Source organism: Nicotiana sylvestris, chromosome 2, assembly GCF_000393655.2.
Source record: "Nicotiana sylvestris chromosome 2, ASM39365v2, whole genome shotgun sequence".
NCBI classification, from domain to species: Eukaryota; Viridiplantae; Streptophyta; class Magnoliopsida; order Solanales; family Solanaceae; genus Nicotiana; species Nicotiana sylvestris.
The window spans coordinates 208,191,906-208,212,276 of NC_091058.1; the positions used below are offsets into that span (position 1 = coordinate 208,191,906).

At 37.6% G+C, this 20,371-nt stretch overlaps 3 protein-coding genes across 3 annotated transcripts; 2 read left to right on the forward strand and 1 right to left on the reverse strand.

Annotated features, from left to right (window-relative positions):
• Positions 1-10,975: 10,975 nt before the first annotated feature.
• LOC138886223 (uncharacterized) lies at positions 10,976-12,156 on the forward strand. Its single transcript, XM_070167277.1, has 3 exons — positions 10,976-11,104; positions 11,223-11,705; positions 11,794-12,156. The coding sequence occupies exons 1-3, from the start codon at positions 10,976-10,978 to the stop codon at positions 12,154-12,156; spliced, it is 975 nt and encodes a 324-aa protein (XP_070023378.1).
• Positions 12,157-12,278: 122 nt separating this feature from the next.
• On the forward strand, positions 12,279-12,668 carry LOC138886224 (uncharacterized). Its single transcript, XM_070167278.1, has one exon. It carries the CDS (start codon positions 12,279-12,281, stop codon positions 12,666-12,668), a length of 390 nt encoding a protein of 129 aa, XP_070023379.1.
• Positions 12,669-19,559: 6,891 nt separating this feature from the next.
• On the reverse strand, positions 19,560-20,140 carry LOC138886225 (uncharacterized). The gene is made up of 2 exons (XM_070167279.1): positions 19,963-20,140; positions 19,560-19,879 (listed from the first exon to the last, which is right to left on the reverse strand). The coding sequence occupies exons 1-2, from the start codon at positions 20,138-20,140 to the stop codon at positions 19,560-19,562; spliced, it is 498 nt and encodes a 165-aa protein (XP_070023380.1).
• Between the last annotated feature and the right edge of the window lie 231 nt (positions 20,141-20,371).

Genomic DNA, 20,371 nt, shown 5'->3' on the forward strand with positions numbered 1-20,371 from the left:
GTTGATTAAGAAATTGTGTGTGCTATTGTTGATGAACCAAAGAGGGGGAAATCTGAGTACCCCTCTCTATCTTGTTGAAATTGAACACATGGGCATTAGATTTCTAAATGAGTAGCAATAAGAACCCACATGATTTGGGGAGGGTGCAATTTCGTGAGGAAGATGACCTTTGCGGGCCGCATAATCTCTTTGCGGTCCGCAAAGTCATCACACATGCCCCTTAAATTGCCCTAAGGTAGAACGGGTTATGTGATTGCTTTTGTGATCGCAAACCCTTTATGCGGTCCACATGTGTGTCGCATAGTGAGGCAGACCATCAGGCTATCTAGCCTTACAAAATGCGGTCACTTTGTGATCGCATAGACACTTATGCGGTTGGTTTTGCGATTGCATAGCTGCTGATGACTTTCTGCTTATGCACATATGCAATGGTTATGCGGTCCGCATACTTGATATGCGATCGCATTGCCTATCGCATAGTGGACTCTTTTTTGTTCTTTTTCTTTTGTCTCTAATGAATTTACTTGAGCTATTTCACTCACTCCTACAATATTTTATCGACAGGAATGGCACCAAAGAAGTCTAATCTAACGCAATCACCACCTAGTCGTAGACAAAAAAGGGTTGTCAATCCTAACCAACAAACAACACAAGCAAAACGTTAGTAGGCTCATGCAATCCACATTACTACGGAGCACTCCTCCCAGTCTGAAGAGGATGAGTCACAGAGTGACCTCGGTCATTCTATTTATCTACAGGCTGAGGCATTAAGGAAGATGGGGGAGGATCTTAACCTCCGGTTTGGGGTCAAAGGCTCCATAGATCTATACAAAGCCGAGCTCTCAAAGAGAAAAATTCTCGAGGAGAAGCAACTGAGTTTAAATGGGCAGTCGGAGCATTACCCTCACATACTCGAGAACATCAAGCAGAGGAAGTGGGAATTCTTCACTGAGGTCCCGGATGAATACAATGAGCCTGTTGTGAGGGAATTTCATGCTTCATATGGTGCCTCAAGGAGTGCTGAACAAAAGCGAAATAGGATCTTTGCAAAATCTGTCCTAGTGCAAGGGGTTCAAGTTAGTTGTTGTGATAAGACTATCAATGAATGGTATTTTGAGGATCAGAGGTCCGACAAAGCTGAATATGATGCTAAAGTCGCCAACAAAAACAATGAGCATGCCTAGGTTGCCTCCATCATAGCAAAGGGGACACCAACCTGGATTGACCCTAAATAGAAGATTTACAATGAGGATCTCAAAAGGGAGGGTCGATATTGGCTTAGCTTTGTCACATCCCGTCTAATGCCGTCTAGGAATGAAACCAACATCAACATTGAGAAGGCACTCCTCATTACGTGCATCATGACAGGCATCAAGATTGATGTGGGAGAGATCATATTCCGAGAGCTGGGAATTAGAGCCAACCAGAAACAAGCATTACTTCCTTTCCCCTGCCTGATCACTGCTCTCTTCCAAGCGGCAAGTGTGCCTCCGATGCTAAAGCATGAAAAAATAGATAAAGCTCTAAAAGACATTGACATCATGCAAATCAGTGATGCAGAAGAGAAGGAAACTGAAACTCCCGCAGAAACTCACATTCTTCCTCCTATTCATATTGATGTTCCTTCAAATGAGGAATCCGGAGATACTGAGGAGTCCGATAAGGGGGATTCAAGAGATGAGGAGACAGATGAAGAGGCACTGGGAGAGGATACTAAAGGTCATCAAGACAAGGGTAAGCAGGTTGCTGTCTATACAAGGGCAGAGGATGAAGAGGAAGCAGCTTTGCAGATAGCAATTGCACATTCACTAGCAGATATGGTCGCCAAGGCACATCCATCGACCACTCAGCCAACACCGAGCGAGGCTAGCAACTCCCAGGCCCCAGCTCCAGCCTCACAGTAGGTGTAGCTTCCTGCTATACCCTCACATCATTTGGAGCCTCTTGCTCCAGCCGTGGAGGCCACCACTCCGTCTGAGGTTCCACCAGCTGCAGTTTCACTACCAGCAGCCGATCCCATAGTTGCCCCAGATCCTTTAGCTTCCCCGAGAACCTAGTGCGCCCTAGGGAGTCCCTGAGCTTTGTTTTGCTTTATATATGCATTGGGGACGATACATGATCTTTCGTTGGGGGTGGGGTAGTTATGATCATGATCTTGTACCCCATGTTTTGTGTAAATATTGTGTTGTACCCCATGTTTGTATATAAACTCTTATAGTTTATCAATGAATTCCCTTTGGTTTTTTTTCGCCGGGTTCTTTTCCAAGGGTGTAATAGTAGAACCAACGGTAGTAGCATAAAATATTTTGACTTATTTGGTGTTGATTGTTGTAGCTTCAAGCATGTGCCAAATGGTATAAATACATGATACCCTTCCTTCTTTTGCATTGATAATATATATATATATATATATATGTATATATGTTTGGTTAGTCATTTTTTGAATTTGAGGCTCTCTGACTTTGTTCTTATTCAGAATCATACATATCTTGAGATGAAAGTTTTGAGTTTCCTTGGGTCACTTAAGGGCTGAAACTATGTTGTGTTGAACAATTCATGCGTTGTAAGTAGTGAGGATTTGTATAAATAATGCGCATGCCTAACTTGTGATGTCTAGAACTTGCCTGATTGGTTTCTGAGTGCAATTCTCAGGTTAATGATTGGTTATTGAAATGATCTTAGGCTCTCTTTGTGATTACTAGCCAGTTTTGTCTAAATTGATCTCCCTGATACATTAACTATCCTAGTTACCCCCGTTGAGCCTTTAACCTATCATTGACTACCATATTACAAACCTTTACCCCTTCTGTGAAATCATTCTGTCTTGTGAACCCATCCCTCCTTGAACTGGTAAGAATAAGGCTAAAAGCCTAAGTTGGGGGTACCGTTACAAAGTAAAAATTTGTAAAGTTTACTACTGTGTGTAGAGAAACAATGGTGTAACCTCATGTTGTGTATATAATAAAATGCAAGCTCCAAAAGAAAAAAAATATAGAAAAAAAATGTGTATATACAAAAAAGAGAAAGAGAAAGAATGGAGTGTTGCAAAAATGGAAGAAATACTTGAGGTGGTTCTAAGTTGGTAACCCGAGGTAAAAAAATGCTATGTAGTAAAGGAGTTCAATGTATGTAGAGTTCAAGGAAGGTATAACCACTACATTCCCAAATATTCATCCAACCCGTCCCAAAGCCTACATTATAACATGTGAAAAGTCCTTAGTGATCTGCAGTCAATCATTCCTGAGATAACGGCAAAGTTAAAATAAGGGCAAGCATATGGACTGATACTTGTGGCATGTAGCTTTCATTCCGAGTGTTTTGATTGCATCCTCTGTACATATATGTGAGTTAGGATTTTCTTTGTTGTGAGCGCGCATGAATTGTAAGACTTAGCAAAAGAACACAAGTGCACTTAGCTGTGAATAGCATTTTGTCATTTTGGTCGAGGCTCTAAGGTCACGAGTTGATTAGTCGAATGGTTGAATGATAAGTTGTCTTCCAGGAAAGGTAAATTGTGACGACCCAAAGGGGGTCATCACCTGTTTTCTTACCCTTTCCGTACTTCCGAGGCCTTGAAAACCTCATTTTTAGTCACCTCGATTTGCATGCGCAGTCCGGGTGTGTAGCCGGAAAGCTTAAATATGAAATTCTGTGAAAAATGCTAAAATTTGATATTAAAATGTGTAAATTTGACTCCGGTCAACATTTTGGGTAAACAGACCCGGACCCGTGATTTGATGGTCCCTGAGGGTCCGTAGGAAAATATGGGACTTGGGCGTATGCCCGGAATCGAATTCCGATGTCCCAAGCCCGAGAAATGAATTTTTGAGTAAAATTATTTTCTGAAATTTATAAAGAAAATTTGAAATGAAAATTGGTTAGAACGTGTTAGTATCGGGCCCGTATTTTGGTTCCGGCGCCCGGTACATGTCTTATATGTAGTTTAAGATATTTTTGTGAAGTTTGGTTGAAATTGGACGTCATTTGACGTGTTTCAGACTTAAAACTCTAAATTTGAAAGTTTATGAAGTTTGAAGAAAAACTAGTGATTTTGAGGCTTGATTCGTTGTTTTTGATGTTATTTTGTCGATTTGATCGCACAGTTAAGTTCGTAGGATGTTGTTGAGTTTGTGCATATGATTGGTTAGGAGCCCCGAGGGCTCGGGAGTGTTTCGAAGGTGTTTCAGAGTGGTTTCGAATTTAGAAAGATTGCAGATTTTGGCTTCAGTAGTTGCAGGTCATTTCTTCTTCGCGTTCGCGACGCATCCTTCGCGTTCGCGAAGCTTCCCATTTTCCTTTCATCGCGTTCGCAGCATTGGCTTCGCGTTCGCGTAGGGTCAATTGACCTTGGGGGGCTTAGCCTTCTTTCCCTTTATGTTCGCGCTCGTAACCTCGCATTCGCGTAGTGTCCTGGACTCCCTTTATTGCGTTCGCATGAAGTCCCACGCGTTCGCATAGAGCAACTTCTGAACCCCTGCATTTTTATTCTACGCGTTCGCGATACCCTTTCCGCGTTCGCGATGGCCTGTAGGTTCTACCCTTCGCGAACGTGACCAGCCTGTCGCGAACGCGAAGGGCAATTTTTCCCAGTTATAATTTTTAATTCCAGAATAGTGTATTACGGGATTTCATTAAGTTTTCACGAACTCCTTCTTCTCCAAGGTCCTTAGGCGTCCATTGAAGCTATCCTTCACCAAAGACTTCGTGGGTTAGTAATCCTTGCTTGTTTCCTTCCATTTTCTTCAACATCTCATGAATTCCTAAGCCTAAAACATGTAATTTAAGGTAGAAAATTGGAGATTTGGGTAGAGTTAGGGCTTTTTTACTTTTCTTGATTTAGACCTCGTTTTGGGATCGAATTTGAAAACAAATTATATATTCGGGCTCATGGGTGAATCAGGGATATAAATTTGGTCCGAACCTCGTGTTTTGATCAAGCGGGCCCGGGGTCGATTTTTGAGATTTTGGGAAGAAAGCTTGGAAATCTATAATTAGGCATTGGGTTTGTTTTGTTTAGCATATATTGATATTATGAAGTCATTATTATATAGATTTGATTGAGTTGGAGCCGAATTCAAGAGGGAAAGCGGTTGTTGTGGATTGATTTGGCCGTTGAAGTTGAGGTAAGTGTTTGGTCTAACCTTAGTTTGAGGAATTAGGCGTTGAGTCTTATTTGCTACTTGTTAATTGTTGAGTGCGATGTATAGGCATGGTGACGAGTATCTATACATTGGAGTCTAGCATGACCGTGAATCTTTATATTGCGAATATTCTTATTTTGTTGTAACTTCCATGCTTAATTGATGATTTCTATATATTGTAAAGAGCATGTGAAAGGAATTGTGATCTTTAAACTTTGAGGAGCATTGGCTCGAGTTGTAATACGAATTGTGAAGGAATATGAGATAAATGAAACCCTTTGGAGCATTGGCTCAAGTGGTAAAGTGAGTTATAAAGTAAGAAGTGAAAGAAAGAGAAAAAATTATTAAATTGTTCCCTTGCCGGGATGCTTGTTGCTTTGTTGATTATCTCCCTTGCCGGGATGTTGAGATATATTTATATTGTTCTCTTGCCGAGACATAGCTGTTTAATTGTATTCCCTTGCCGGAATTTCTCTTATTATTATTTGTTTAATCCCTTGCCCCTTGTTTGTTATTGATGTTTGGGTGAGGAAGAGTGATAAAGCACGAAGGGTGATGTCATGCATTGTTTGCTATTGTGAGGAAAGAGTGTAAAGCACGAAGGGTGATGCCGTGCCGTACGATGTACCATTCCGTACCGATATTTATTGATTATATGGTGAGGAAAGAGTGTAAAGCACTAAGGGTGATGCTGTGCCGCACGATGTACCATTCCGTGCCGATTTTATTGATTATATGGTGAGGAAAGAGAGTAAAAGCACGAAGGGTGATGCTGTGCATTTGTCTGATTTCTGATTTTCTTGTTGATATCCTAGTTATGTTGTTTCTTTCATTACCTGCTGTTATTTGATTATTTCGAGGTATTAGATTTCCTTACCTTATTTGCCTTGTGATTGTTGTTTGGGTGAGGAAGAGCGTAAAACACAAAGGGTGGTGTCATGTATTGTTTTGGTGAGAACGAGAGTAAAAGCACGAAGGGTGATGCCGTGCAAATTGTTGATTTCTGCTTCCTTGTTAATATTCTAGTTATGTTGTTTCCTTCCTTACTTGATGTCTTTCTATTCGGAACTATATTCACCCCCACAACATGATTCCCCTACCCGCATTGACTGGTTATTCCTGTATCTTTTCCCGTTGTATATATATATATATATAAACTGCACAGGTTTATTTGGAGTCTGGTCCTAGCCTCGTCACTACTTCGCCGAGGTTAGGCTGGACACTTACCAGCACATGGGGTCAGTTGTGCTGATACTACACTCTGTGCTCTTTTGCACAGATCCAGGTCTTGGATAGCAGCAGTAGCGCGGGAGCCAGCCTTCAGTCCAGTGAGACACCGAGGTAGCCTTGCAGGCGTCCGCAGGCCCGGCGTCTCCTCTATCTTTTATTTCAGTCTGTTATCTCATGTTTTCGAGACAAACATTTTATATTCTTCTTTCAAACAGTTGTATTTAGTACTCTTAGAAGTTCGTGAGTAATGTGACACCAGTTCTTAGGTAGAGGCATATGTTGATTTCCGCATTATTATTGAGTTTCTTTAATTTACGTCTTCCGCATATTTATTTAATTCCATTGTTTTCATGATATTACTGATAATTGTCAAAAGAAGTAATTTGTTAATGAAGTAGCAGTTAAGAATTGGCTTGCCTAGCTCACATTAGTAGGCACCATCACGACTCACGAGGGTGGAAAATCCGGGTCGTGACATAAATAAACGGGGTTACATGCTTGTTAGCTGTCAGTCAAAACCATCTATAGTCATTACTGTTTTGTGGAATGTCGGAAATAAAAGTAGTAGAATAGGATAATTTTGTTTTAGTTGCTTGAGGACAAGCAAGAGTTTAAGTTGGGGGTGTTGATGTGCCGTAGAATTTCAGCATAATTGATACCAATTGCTTAGATTTTAACTCGTCTTATAATGCATTTTTAGTTAACTTTGATCAAATTTGGTTGTTTTGTAGTGCATGAGCTTGAAGACCTGAAAATATGGAAAAGAAGTCAAAAGGTCGCAAAAGAATGAAAATGTTGCAAGTATGCAGCCGCATAATTCATATGTGGACCGCATAATTTAGATGATGATCGCAAACATGGACAGACTTATTGGCCAAATGAAGAAGATATATACGATCCATTATACGGTTGCATAACACTTGTGCGAGCCACATAATGGTCGCATAAATCCAGTAGAAGAAAGTTCTCACCATGATCTGCGATAGCGTATGCGGTCACATAACACATATACGGACTGCATAATCGGTATGCGACTGAAGCAGGAACTGGGAATTTATCAAGTCTACAATGGAATGAAGAGTATGCGGACCGCATAAGTGGCCTGCGACCATTATGCGGTCGGATAAGCTATCTGAAGCGGTATTTTTGTCCGATTTTGACCATGACTTTTGGTCCACTATAAAAAGAATAACTAGGGTTTTTGTGGGTCATTCAAGTCTGAAACAAGGTCCTACATAGAGAGCATTGAATACTCCATTTATTTGGAAGGTTGTGAAGAAGGAATCTTGCATCTTTGTAAGCTTTATGGCTTTATTAAATACTTTGTTCTTGTATTTTAGCATGAGTAGCTAGTTTTAAATACTAATGTGTTGGACCCTAGATGGGTGTAATGTTAATGGGTGTTTAACATTGAATATATATATATATATATATATATATATATATATATATAATGGTTGGTTGATATTTATTCAATTCTTGTTCTTTATTTATGGTTGGTGGTTGCAAACATTAATCTAGTCATCTATTCCATTTTACTCTTTTTTTACTTGGAAAAGTGAGTTAGGGTTTGGTAGAATTGAATATCAAGAACTCAAGACTTTAAATATTGTTTAATAGAATCGCTTAGGAATAAGTGACTTCTACTTGGCATAAATTGGTTGTTCTTAAATTGCAACTCTTTTATATTTGGAAAAATCATAAAGGGAAAATACTACCCAACCATTGGAAAATATTGGGTAGTCATTTAGAAATCATTTGCATATCAAAGGACCTTCCATTAGAAATATATCATATTAACACCGATAGCATTACATTCCATTGACGGGGACACAACCTTGGTTTCCTTAATCAAATCATTTACATTCTCATATCACAATTAGTTATCTCTTTAATTCACAACCATATCATTCTCTTGTTACGTTAACGGAATAGAATTACGACATAAGTCAAGTTTCACACTACTCAAATAAACTTTTCACACCATATTCCCTGTGGGATTCGACCCCAACTTTGTTGGGTTATTATATTTGACACCGACCGCCTTACACTATTTAATTAAAGTGTAATTTGAGCGTATCAGAACCCCATGTCGTAAATGCGACATCTGCAACCTATTAAATGTTGAGAATTCCGAGACTTAGCTTCATTTTGATATATTTTGAAAGAGGCGATTCTGTGAAGGGATTTTCATACCAAATCATTGGGTAAGTACCTCTAATCAATTATCAACTATATTTCATGATTTTATATAAGATTTAACATCAAATTCATGAGAAATCTAGGGAAAATTTTGGGGATTTTATCAAAGTTTTGAAAAATAAAAATTTGGGATTTGAGAGTAGAATAAGACTCAGATTTAAAATACAACATATATTTAGGTCATACCTCCTTTTTACTACCCCAGGAAGGGTGTATAAGGGAGTTTTTTCCAATTTAAGTGACAACCGAAACGGAATTTATTTATTTAAAATCAGAGTCGCCACTTGGGATAATTTATGGTGTCCCAAGTCACCGGTTTTAAATCCCGAATCGAGGAAAGATTGACTCTGTTTTACAGTCTGCGAATACAGAAATCCGGGTAAGGAATTCTATTAACCCGGAGAAGGTGTTAGGCATTCCCAAATTCCGTGGTTCTAGAACGGTCGCTCAACTGTTATTATTGGCCTATTATCTGATTTTAATACATGTTTAGACCTATGTGCGTTTTAACTTTTGAAAACCGCTTTTACTTATTTAAAGAATTAATTCAAGGTTATTTAAAACATATTGCAAGCCACGCCACATGAAATACACCCGTGGTTCATGACACGTTCTATTTAACCTTGTTGGTAACTAGAACCGGGTCACATGAAATGCACCCTCGGATGTATAACATATTTATTTTGTTATAATTATTCGAAGTGTGTCGGGTCACATGAAATGCACACCCGGATGAGATTTACGCATCATGACTATGCCAAATAATTTTTCACTCATTATCACAAAGGAACAAAAGCAAACCAAAAATTAAACCAAAGCTTCGAATACATGTTATCCAAAATCGGAATTATGACAGAAAGAGACGAACTAAATTGGAATGTAGCATCTTTTTGAATTACACCTTTTCTATACTGAATTAAACTAAAAAGGTATCCAAAATGGTAAAGGGCTTTTAAAATTCAATTTTGCATATGATTAACAAGCAGAAATCCATAAATGTCCCTGTAGTTCCACCTTTGGCTTCCGTGTTTACAGATCCAAGCCAAAATAATAACTAGATCTATAAAACTAAACTATAGGTATAACATTTCCCCCTCTTGCATTCTTGGACATCATCTTGGACATCATCAGGATAACTACAATTCAAACCCAAATTTAGCAGTCGTCATTGACAGGATTACGTATTCAAATAACTGTGTTATCGCAAGTTAACTCACTACAGGCAACAAAATCAGCAGACAATAACATGCAACTTTCAAGATAAATATCTATTTATCCTATGATAAGCGTGGTTTCACTATACACAGAGATTTTGCAGAAATAGAATTAAATAAAATATCTTAAATGACACAGACGTAGCATCAGAAAATGTTACTAACTCATAAACACAGTAATTGAATTCAATGGGATTCACTCACCAAATTCAGAGATAGCTTCAATCAATTTATTCATGGAAAATCAAGCAGAATACGGAGAATCTTCAAACTAACCTTGAAGTGATATTTCAAGTGATTTGTTGAAGATTGAGGTTACAAACAGATTTCCGGCATTTAACTTCAATCCGGAAAACGCTAATGATGACTATAAATCAGAACTGCACATTAGGCCACCACAAACGGACCTTGACCGGCGACGACCTCAAAATCAATCGGACTCTATCAGTAGCGAGAATCGAACAGAGGTCAAAGTTTTCTGTATGAACAAACTCCAGTGTTCAATTTCTAGAGACAATCACAAAATCTGAAGAACCCAGCTCATCGTCTTCTCCGAGAGTGAGTTCAGGGGCCTTTGGTGAAGGAGATGGATGGAGATCAGTAGTCTCTTAGGGTGTGTTTGGTTGTCCAGGAGCTGAACGGTGGAGGGCTATTGTGTTCTGCAGCTGGTCTTGGTTGCTTGGGCGTGGAGGATATGAGGAGTTCTGTTGCTTTTTCCAATGGTGAAACAGAGGCGGATTTAGGAATTGAAGTGTATGGGTTCCTACCGCAATTTTAAGTCAATATATTATAATAACCGAATTAAGGAGCGGGTATCAATATTCAACGTACATTTAGAAAATAACAAAACACTTAAAGATAACATATGAATATAAACATTATCATTACAATTGTACTCGACGACTAGTCATGTTTTGAAAACGATCAATGATCGCATCATTAGGTACACTTTCAAATACTTCATCCTCTATATAACAAACTAAACAATCATTACAAAATTCATCATCAATTCTGCTTCACAAGTTATTTTTAATATACTTCATCGAAGAAAAAGCTCTTTCTACCCAATGGCGGACCTACAGTAATACGTATGGGTTCCCGGGAACCCAATAGCTTTTTTAGACCCTGTATTTGTACTAAGAAATCTGTGAATATATAACAATTATTATATGGGAACCCAGTTCCAAAATGCAATCCTGGTTCAGTGGTAAGACAAAGATATTACACAAAGATATTATATTGGATTCGAATCTTCTTAAACCTGATCCTGGTGAAAGAAAACAAATTTCAGAATTTCCTCCTAATCTACGCGACCGAGTGAGAAGACATTACATTCAAAGAGGGCCTTGTCGGCCTCGCAATTTATTTTTCCAAAAACAAATTTTGGTGGAAAATTGCGTCATTTTAAAGTGGCAACTTCTTAGATCTCTTAAAGTGGTATGCGGATAAGAAGGATGATGTAAAGAAGGTTGTGTTAGAAAATGCTCCAAAAAATGACATTATGATTTGTCCAAGCATACAAAAAGACATTGTGAGTTCTTGTGCAAAAGAAACATTGAAAGCAATTGTTGAAGACTTGAACGGGGAGTACTTTGGCATATTGGTTGATGAGTCTAAGGATGTCTCTCATAAGGAACAAATGGCGCTTATTTTGCGTTATGTCAACAAAGAGGGTAAAGTTATTGAGCGATTCCTTAGCATTGTTCATGTTAAAGATACATCCGCAAAGTCATTAAAAGAAGCAATTTGTTCTTTGCTTTTAGAACATTTATTGAGTAAATCTCAAATACGGGGACAAGGTTATGATGGAGCTAGTAACATGCAAGGAGAAATTAATGGTCTTAAAACTTTAATTATGAATGATACTCCTTCGGCATATTGCATATATTGTTTTGCTCATCAATTGCAGTTGACTCTTGTAGCTGTTGCAAAAAAAACATTATGAGGCCGAACAATTTTTTGATATTCTTGCAAATGTTTTAAATGTTTTTGGGGGTTCTTTTAAGCGTAGGGAGATGCTTCGAGATGATCAAGCAGAAAAATTAGAGGAACTACTAGTGCTTGGTGAAGTTCACACGGGAAGCGGTTTAAATCAAGAACTTGGACTTCAAAGGGCAGGTGATACTCGGTGGGGTTCTTATTTTAAGACAGTGCGTAATTTTATTAGTTTATTCTCATCAATTGTTCATGTACTTGGAGTTCTTGCAATTGAGGGTTCAAATTATCATGAGAGATCAATGACAAAAAGTCTAGTGGATGACATAAGATCTTATGACTTTCTGTATATGTTACATTTGATGTTAAAAGTATTGACACTTACATATGATTTAAATATGGCTTTGCAAAAAAAAAAGATCAAGATATTGTAAGTGCAATGAAGCTTGTTGGTTTTGCAAAGAGACAATTGCAAGATATGAGAGATTCTAGATAGAATTCTTTGTTAGAAGACGTCTCTTTATTTTGTGTCAAGCATGGTATTGTGATCCCCGAAATGGATATGAATTATGCTCGTGGAAAGTCAAAGCGTAAGAAATCAAGTGTTACATATTCTTATCATTTGCGTGTAGAGGTTTTCTATGCTATTATTGATTTGCAACTTTCGGAGCTTAACAGTCGTTTCAATGAAGTAAATACTGATCTACTTCTTGGTATGGCTAGTTTGAGTCCAGATAATTTTTTTGCAAATTATGATAAAGACAGGATTATGAAACTTGCTACACACTATCTAAATGAGTTTACTGATTCTATGCTTGAGGATCTTGGTTTTGAGCTTGACATCTATATTGACTATGTGCGAGAGGCGGGCAATGAATTTTCTAACTTGAAAAGACTTGGAGATCTTTCAGAGACATTGGTTAAAACAAATTTGCACAAGACTTGAAGACTTATTTATTTGCTTGTGAAGTTAAGTTTGATATTGCCTGTCGCTACTGCAACCGTAGACTTTTTGCCAAGTCAATATCAAACAAATTGCAGTAAAACGGAGGAATTAAAAATGGAGGGAAAGAGAGTCTACATGTAAAAGAAAAAGTTAAACATAATGTTGACACGTAACATAAAAAGAAATTTCAAGAAGCTTGATGTTTGTTGATAACTCCAAACATTTTCTTTTTAGTTTTTATTTTTTCTTAAATCCCATTATATCTTTTTTCACTAAGAATATATTCCAAATGATAACACTAAATACCATCCATACAAATTTATCGCCGTTCGATGACGTCGGGATTTTGCTTGACTTCGTCTACACCTTCATAGCTTTGGGCACAGTCATGGTAATTATGTATTTTAGGAGCACTAATAGGAATTATTTTGTTCCGTAAGTGCATTTCTATCCTTTCCCCAAGAAATATAGCATTTTGATAAATCAAGAAACATTTAAACTGAGCCCAAAATCATTACCTTAGGCCTATTTTATGTCAGTGATTTTTATCGGGAGAAATTCAAAAATAGCCATATTTACAAATGGTCATTCAAAAATAGTCACGATTTTAAAAGTAATCGAAATTTAGCCACTATTTATGTAAAGATAAATCTAAATAAAAATACTATTCAAAATCCGAAAAATACTTCAGCATAATATACTGGAACTCCAGTATATTATATTGGAGTTCCAACATAAGTATACTGGAACTCTAGTATATTATACTTATGCAGGAGTTAGTATATTATGTTGGAACTTTTTGCGTGTTGGAGTTCCAAGATAATATGCTGGAAGTTCATACACAGGTGCACCGATCTCCAGTATTTTATGCTGGAACTTTTCGTATTGCAGCAAAATAGTGACATTTTTTAATGACTTTGCAAACGTTGGTTATTTTTCAATGACCAGTGATGTTGTGCTTAAAGTATATATATATTTGTATGGATATCACCTCATATCTTCCTTTTTTTTTTGGATTTAGGATGTGAAATGTGTTAATTTATGTTAATTTGATGTATTTTCATGTGTAGGAATGATCCGGGAGCAATCGGGGACGGGATGTGCAAAATTAGAGCCAAAACGGACGAAAATAGGGAAAGGGTATGTTTCAGCGCCAAGGTGGCACCCAGCCCTACCTGTGGCGCTAGAAACAGAATAAAAAATATTGGAGCGGCGTGGAGGGCGCCTGGTGCTAGCTAGGGCGCCAGTGACGTGAATTTTCTCCAATTTCGCCCTGGACAAGGTTATTTCGGCCCTAGACCTACCCAACACGTATAAAAGCAGGACTGAATTTATTTGTGAAGGAGAAACGCCACTTTGGAGGAAAAATACATACAAGAAACATCTGGGAGCAAGAACATCTCAAATTTCTTTATCTTTTCTAGTATTTTCAATTATTCAAAACTTATACAATTGTTTGGTAATATCATGTGTGGCTAAAACCCTATTTATTCTGGGGTTGTGATTTAACCATGAATATTGTTGTTTAACCTTGACTCAAACTTGATTACAATTCACTAATATATGGTTGTTTCTTCAATTCTGTGATTAATTGCTTAATTGTCTGGCCACCAGTTAGGTTCTATTTACTATCTATGCTATGCTTGGGAAAGCTGTGTTTAGATTAGAGAAGAATTGAAGAGAGCATGATCTTAACCCTTAGGGGGCAGATTTGTGGTTAGGATAAGAATATACCTTGTCAATGTGCTTAATTAAATATAGTAATCTTAATGCGTTCTTAATAGATTGATTTCATAGGAATATATGCGTTAATCTATTTTGAATAGGCGAGTAGTACTTTGGGAGAAGGCTATGAGAGCAATTATCGATTAATTAGCAACCATGAGTGAATTGTATGAGAGGGAGAGTTAACTAGAACACAATAGGATTGGTGAATCGATCACAACCCTAAAATATTTATCTCTATTGAATACATAATAATCAGTTTACTGCTTGATAATTTAGTTATTACTTAAAATTATAGTTTAGTATAATTACACTCTTGAACTCAAAGTTAGCTTGACTGAATAACAATATTGGTGAGTTAGTGGGTAGCTGATATAAATCTCTGTGGGTTCGGCACTCGATTTATCATTTTATTACTTATACAATCATGTATACTTGCGTGTGCGTTTGGGAGCAACAACCAGTCTGAAAACTAACTAGCTCGTGCTAATTTTACATTTTTATCGAGCTATACTACGTTAGAGGCCTAGTTCATGTTAAAAAGGTTTACCTTGAGTAAAGACGGCCCACTGATCAGCCTACATCTGCTCTCAAACGGGACAACTAAAACGGCCTGGGCTTTATAAATTTAATAGCTCAGTCCACGCCAACATTTGGAAAGGCTTTTAAGATCTTAGCCGAGCAATGCCCCATCCTCTCTCTATATATATAACATGCAATTACTTTCAATCGACTGGCTAATTTTATATTTTGTCCTAATTTTTTCCACATCTTGGCACCACAATGATTCTAGGTTTTAGAATGCGGATAAAAAAAACATTAATCTAGACACATCCTCAAACTATATGATTTTTTCAATATATACATAAGCAATTCACTAATAAAGAATACGTAAATTGAAACTATTTATTGGCGAACTTGATGAATCACCTTAATCTTGTCTAAACTTTAGTTCTTTCTTTCACATTTCTAATGTAATAAAAACATAAATTGCCAGTTAAAGAAAGGTTGTATTTTCACATTTCCGTTTTCCATTACAGTGGAAAGTTAATTAATCATTATATCAGAAATTCTAAAATCTATACCCCAAGTATATAAAGGAAATGGACAGCCCTTTCTATAGGGCATCTTTGCCACTGCTTTTCAGGGGTCCAAACCTAATATGAACCATAGGTGTTAAATTCCATCATTATTGAGGGGAAGAAGCTCATATAAGAAATCGAAGAAGAAGAGAAAGTAGAGGGAAAGTCGGTTATAACCGCTTTTCTAAAAAATGTTAGAAAAATACATAAACTCCCCCACATATATACATCAGCTCCTATCTCTACAACTAACTTCTAACACCTCTAACAAAAACTAATACAGTTGTACAAAACTATTAATCACGTGTGTATTTCTACACCCCCCTTCAAGCTAGGTGAGGTAAAAATATTTAAAACGCCTAGCTTGGACATCAAATGATAATGTTGAGCAGTCCCCAGTCCCTTAGTGAGTAAATCAACTTCTTGTTCTTCTGTTGGCACATATGTAGGACATATCAGCCCTTGCTGCACCTTTTCCCTTACGAAATGGCAATCTATCCCTATATGCTTGGTCCTTTCATGAAAAACTAGATTATTGGTTATTTGCATAGCTGCTTTACTATCCGTGTGGAGCTGAATTGGAGTTGAAATCTCTATTCCCAACTCTTTGAACATTCCTACCAGCCAAATCAGCTCAAAAACAGTCAAGGCCATACTTCTATACTCAGATTCTGCTGAACTTCTTGCCACTGTGGTCTGCTTCTTAGATTTCCAAGAAATCAATGATCCATCAAACTTCACAAGATATCCAGTAACTGACCTTCTTGAGTTAGGACAGCTTGCCCCGTTTGCATCACAATACACATTAAGAGTCATGTTCCCAATTGAATTCATAAGAATCCCCAGGCCAAACTCATTCTTCACATACTTCACTACTCTGTATGTTGCTTCCAAGTGAGATTGCTTGGGAGCTTGCATGAATTGACTAATAAGCAATGTCAGGTCTTGTTAAGGTCAGATATAAGATCTTCCCAATCAATCTCTGATAGCCCCTCACATCTGTCAGTGTTGGATCATCATCCAAATGGCAATATTCATCATACTCAACAATTGTGAGCGTTTTATTCTGCTCCATTGGTGTAAGGCAGGTTTAGCACCAGATAATCACAGTTCTGCTATAACTTCTAAAGCATATTTTCTCTGTAAAAGAATTCCCTTTCCAGACCTGCATACCTCAATGCCTAGAAAATATTTCAAATTTCCCAAGTCCTTGATCTTGAAAGCCTTGTGCAGTTTATGCTTTGCTTCTTGAATTATTGCGATGCCACTCCCAGTGATAAGAAGGTCATCAACATATACTAGTATGATGACCTGCTGTCCATTTTCTTCCTTGATGAACAGAGAATGATCATGTTTGCTCTGAGTGAAACGTGCTTGTAAGAGAGATTCTATGAGCTTCAAGTTCCATTGTCTTGAAGTTTGCTTAAGGCCATAAAGGCATTTGAGCAATCTGCAGCCCTTAGAATCCCCCCTTGGCTGCTAAAACCAGGTGGTAACTGCATGTAAATATCTTCTTCAAGGTCACCTTGAAGAAAAGCATTGTAGACATCCATTTGAAAGAGTGGCCATTGATGCATAGCAGCCAGTGCAATAACAACTCTCACTGTAACCATCTTAACTACTGGAGAAAAGGTCTCCTGAGAGTCTATCCCTTCTTATTGGTTGTACCTCTTGGCAACAAGCCTTGCTTTAAATCTCTCAACTTCTCTAGTAGATCTGTATTTGATCTAGTATACCCATCTGCATCCAATAGGTACTTTACCTTTAGGAATATCCACTATCTTCCAAGTATTGTTCATACCCAAAGCATCCACTTCTGCCTTCATTGCTTCAACCCATATGGGTCCTTCATGGCTTTTGCGTATGATGCAGGTTCTATTTCCTGTGAGGTTGCTGTCAAATAAGATTGATAAGTGGCTGATAAAGTACTATAGCTTAGATAATTGGATATTCGATACATGCAGGCGGATGAAGATGCTCCGTTGAGTGGACAAACATAATCTTTCATCTAAATAGGTGGTTTGGAACCTCTATTGGATTTTTTGAGTTGTGCAACTTGAACATTTTCAGTGACCTCTGCAATTGGCATCTGCTCATGATGACCAGCTTTAGCAACTGGTGCTTGCCCAACAAGGTCTTGACCACTTTCTTGTTATATCAAGTCATGGTCATGCACAAAGTCCTGATTGACAGTCTCATGATCCTTTTCAGGCATATGAGTTTGTTATTGATGTAGGGAATGACCTTCTTCTCTTTGCTTCAGCTCTAAGAACATAGGGGTTTGTTGTGCATCATCCTTTCCCAGTTGCAAAGGAAAGATGTCCTCCTTAAAAGTAACATCTATACTAACAAAGAACTTTCTTTGCCTTAGGTCATACAACTTGTACCCCTTTTGAGACACTGAATATCCCATATGAACTGTAGTAATAGCTCTAGGAGAGAATTTATCCACCCTTTCAGTTACTGTGGCCAAACACAAACACCCAATAGTCCTTAAGTGTGCCATGTTGGGTGGTTTTTTGTGAAAGATCTCATATGAAGACTTCCCTGCTAGAATTGAAGAAAGCAATCGATTGATTAGATATACTGCAGCTAACACACTATCTCCCCAGAACTGCAAAGGAATAGAGCCTTGAAATCTCAAGGCTCTTGCCACCTCCAAGACATGTCTGTGTCTTCTCTCCACTACTCTATTTTGCTGTGGAATATGTGGACAACTACTTTGATGCAAAATGTCATTATCTGTCAAATAATCCCTGCATTCATGACTAAAACATTCTGCATCATTATCAGTTCTTAATACTTTCACAGTCTTGCCAAACTGTGTATGTACTATTTTAAGGAAAGAATTTAACACAACAATAGTGTCATTTTTCAACTTCATTAGAAAAATCCAAATCATCTTAGAATGTTTATCAACAAGAGTCAGAAAATATCTGTTTTCATTATAAGTAGGTACTTTATATGGACCCCAAATATCCACATGAATCAAATGAAAAATGTCTTCAGCTCTGTTTCTACTCAAAGGAAATGACTTCCTTGTTTGCCTAGCTAAAGGACATATAGTACAATTATTGAGTTCACAATCAGAAAACTTCTTATTCTTAAAGAAATCTAATTGCTTCATGACTCTAACTGGCATATGCCCAAGTCCCTTATGCTAAGTAGTGAAGTCTACTTGCATTCCCTCTACCAGACAACTACTGACCCTTTGTGCCATTCTGTTTTTGTTGGATCCTTTTGGAATTGGGATATAGAGGCCAACTTTCTCCTTACCAATCCCCTTCACTCTCCCAGTGTATAGGTCCTAAAAGACACAAAATGTTAGGAAAAAATTAACTGAGCATTGCAGCTCTTTAGTTAATTTTGACATAGATAACAAGTTGTACTTGAAATCAGGCACGCATAATACATCATGTATCTCATCATGATATGTAAGATTGTAACTTACTTTACATATGACAGGCATAGTCTTACCATTTGGTAGATTTACATTACCTCCCTTGGAGTCAGGCAGACCAGTTATAGTTTTCAACATTTCATTGTTTGATTCCATATGATCAGTAGCACCGGTATCTATAATCCAAAAATCAGCTATAGTCTCTAATGACTGTAAATTAGCATTACCTGCCATATTTGCTGCATGCTCTTTTGACTTATCCTTGTTTATCATCTTCATGATCTGATTATATTGCTTATCTGTAAAGAAGTTCATCATCCCTTGGTTCATCCCAACATTATCCTCATTTACAGCAGCACTCTTACCAAAACTGTCATCACTCACATCCATGTTAGCTTGCCTATATTGTTGTTGTCTCTTTCCTTTAAAACCAGGTAGATATCCAACCAATTTGTAACAAGTTTCCCTTGTGTGTCCTTTGTTTCGACAATACTCACAATACAAATTATTGAACCTCCTAAACTTTGGCTGATTATCTTTCGAACTCATAAGGGCTATAGAATCATTCACTTCATTTGTTACATTATTATGTGAATTAATCTCAAACACTCTTCTTTGATTCTCCTCATTTATTACCATTGCATAGGCACGACTAACAGAAGGTGATGGGGATTGAAGTAGTATCTAACTTCTAATTGTATTATAAGACTCATTTAGACCCATTAAGAACTGAAAAAGTTTCTGCTGTTCCAAGTGTTTGATGAAATCCTTAGTACTAGCAGTAACATGGAGTGAAGATATCATAGAATTATATTCATCCCAAAGTGATTTCAACCTATAATGATATACTGAGATACTAGAGGTACCTTGAGAGATGGTAGCTATTTCACGTTGAAGGTTGTAGATCCTTGATCCATTGACCTTGTCAAATCGATCATGCAAATCTACCCAAACCTCATGAGCATCACTAGCGTATATAATTCCATTCACCAAATCTGGTGAAACTGTGTTCATGATCCACGTCAGTACAGTAGATTTCACTCGTTCCCACTTCTCTTCTAGATCTGCTGTAAATTGAGCTTTGTACAGCTCCCATCGATGAACCCTAGCTTGCGTTTTGCTCGCAACGCAATCACCATCGCCTTGCTCCAAACTGAGTAGTTTTCAGTTTCTTTGAGCTGTATCGATACAATGACATTGCTAGGATTATTGGAAGGTTGCAAATACAGAGGATGACAGGAATTATCAATGTCAAGATTCGCCATGGCTACTTTTCAGAAAAAGGCTTCAGATTTTCTATTGATGTTTTCAGAGTTTGAATTAACTAGTAATCCCTAACTTCGATTGATCTACTCGAGCTCTGATATCATGTTAAATTCCACCATTAATGAGTGTAATAATCTCACATAATAAAATCGAAGAAGACGAGAAAGTAGAGGGAAAGTCGGTTATAACCGCTTTTCTGAAAAATGTTAAAAAAATACATAACCCCCCCC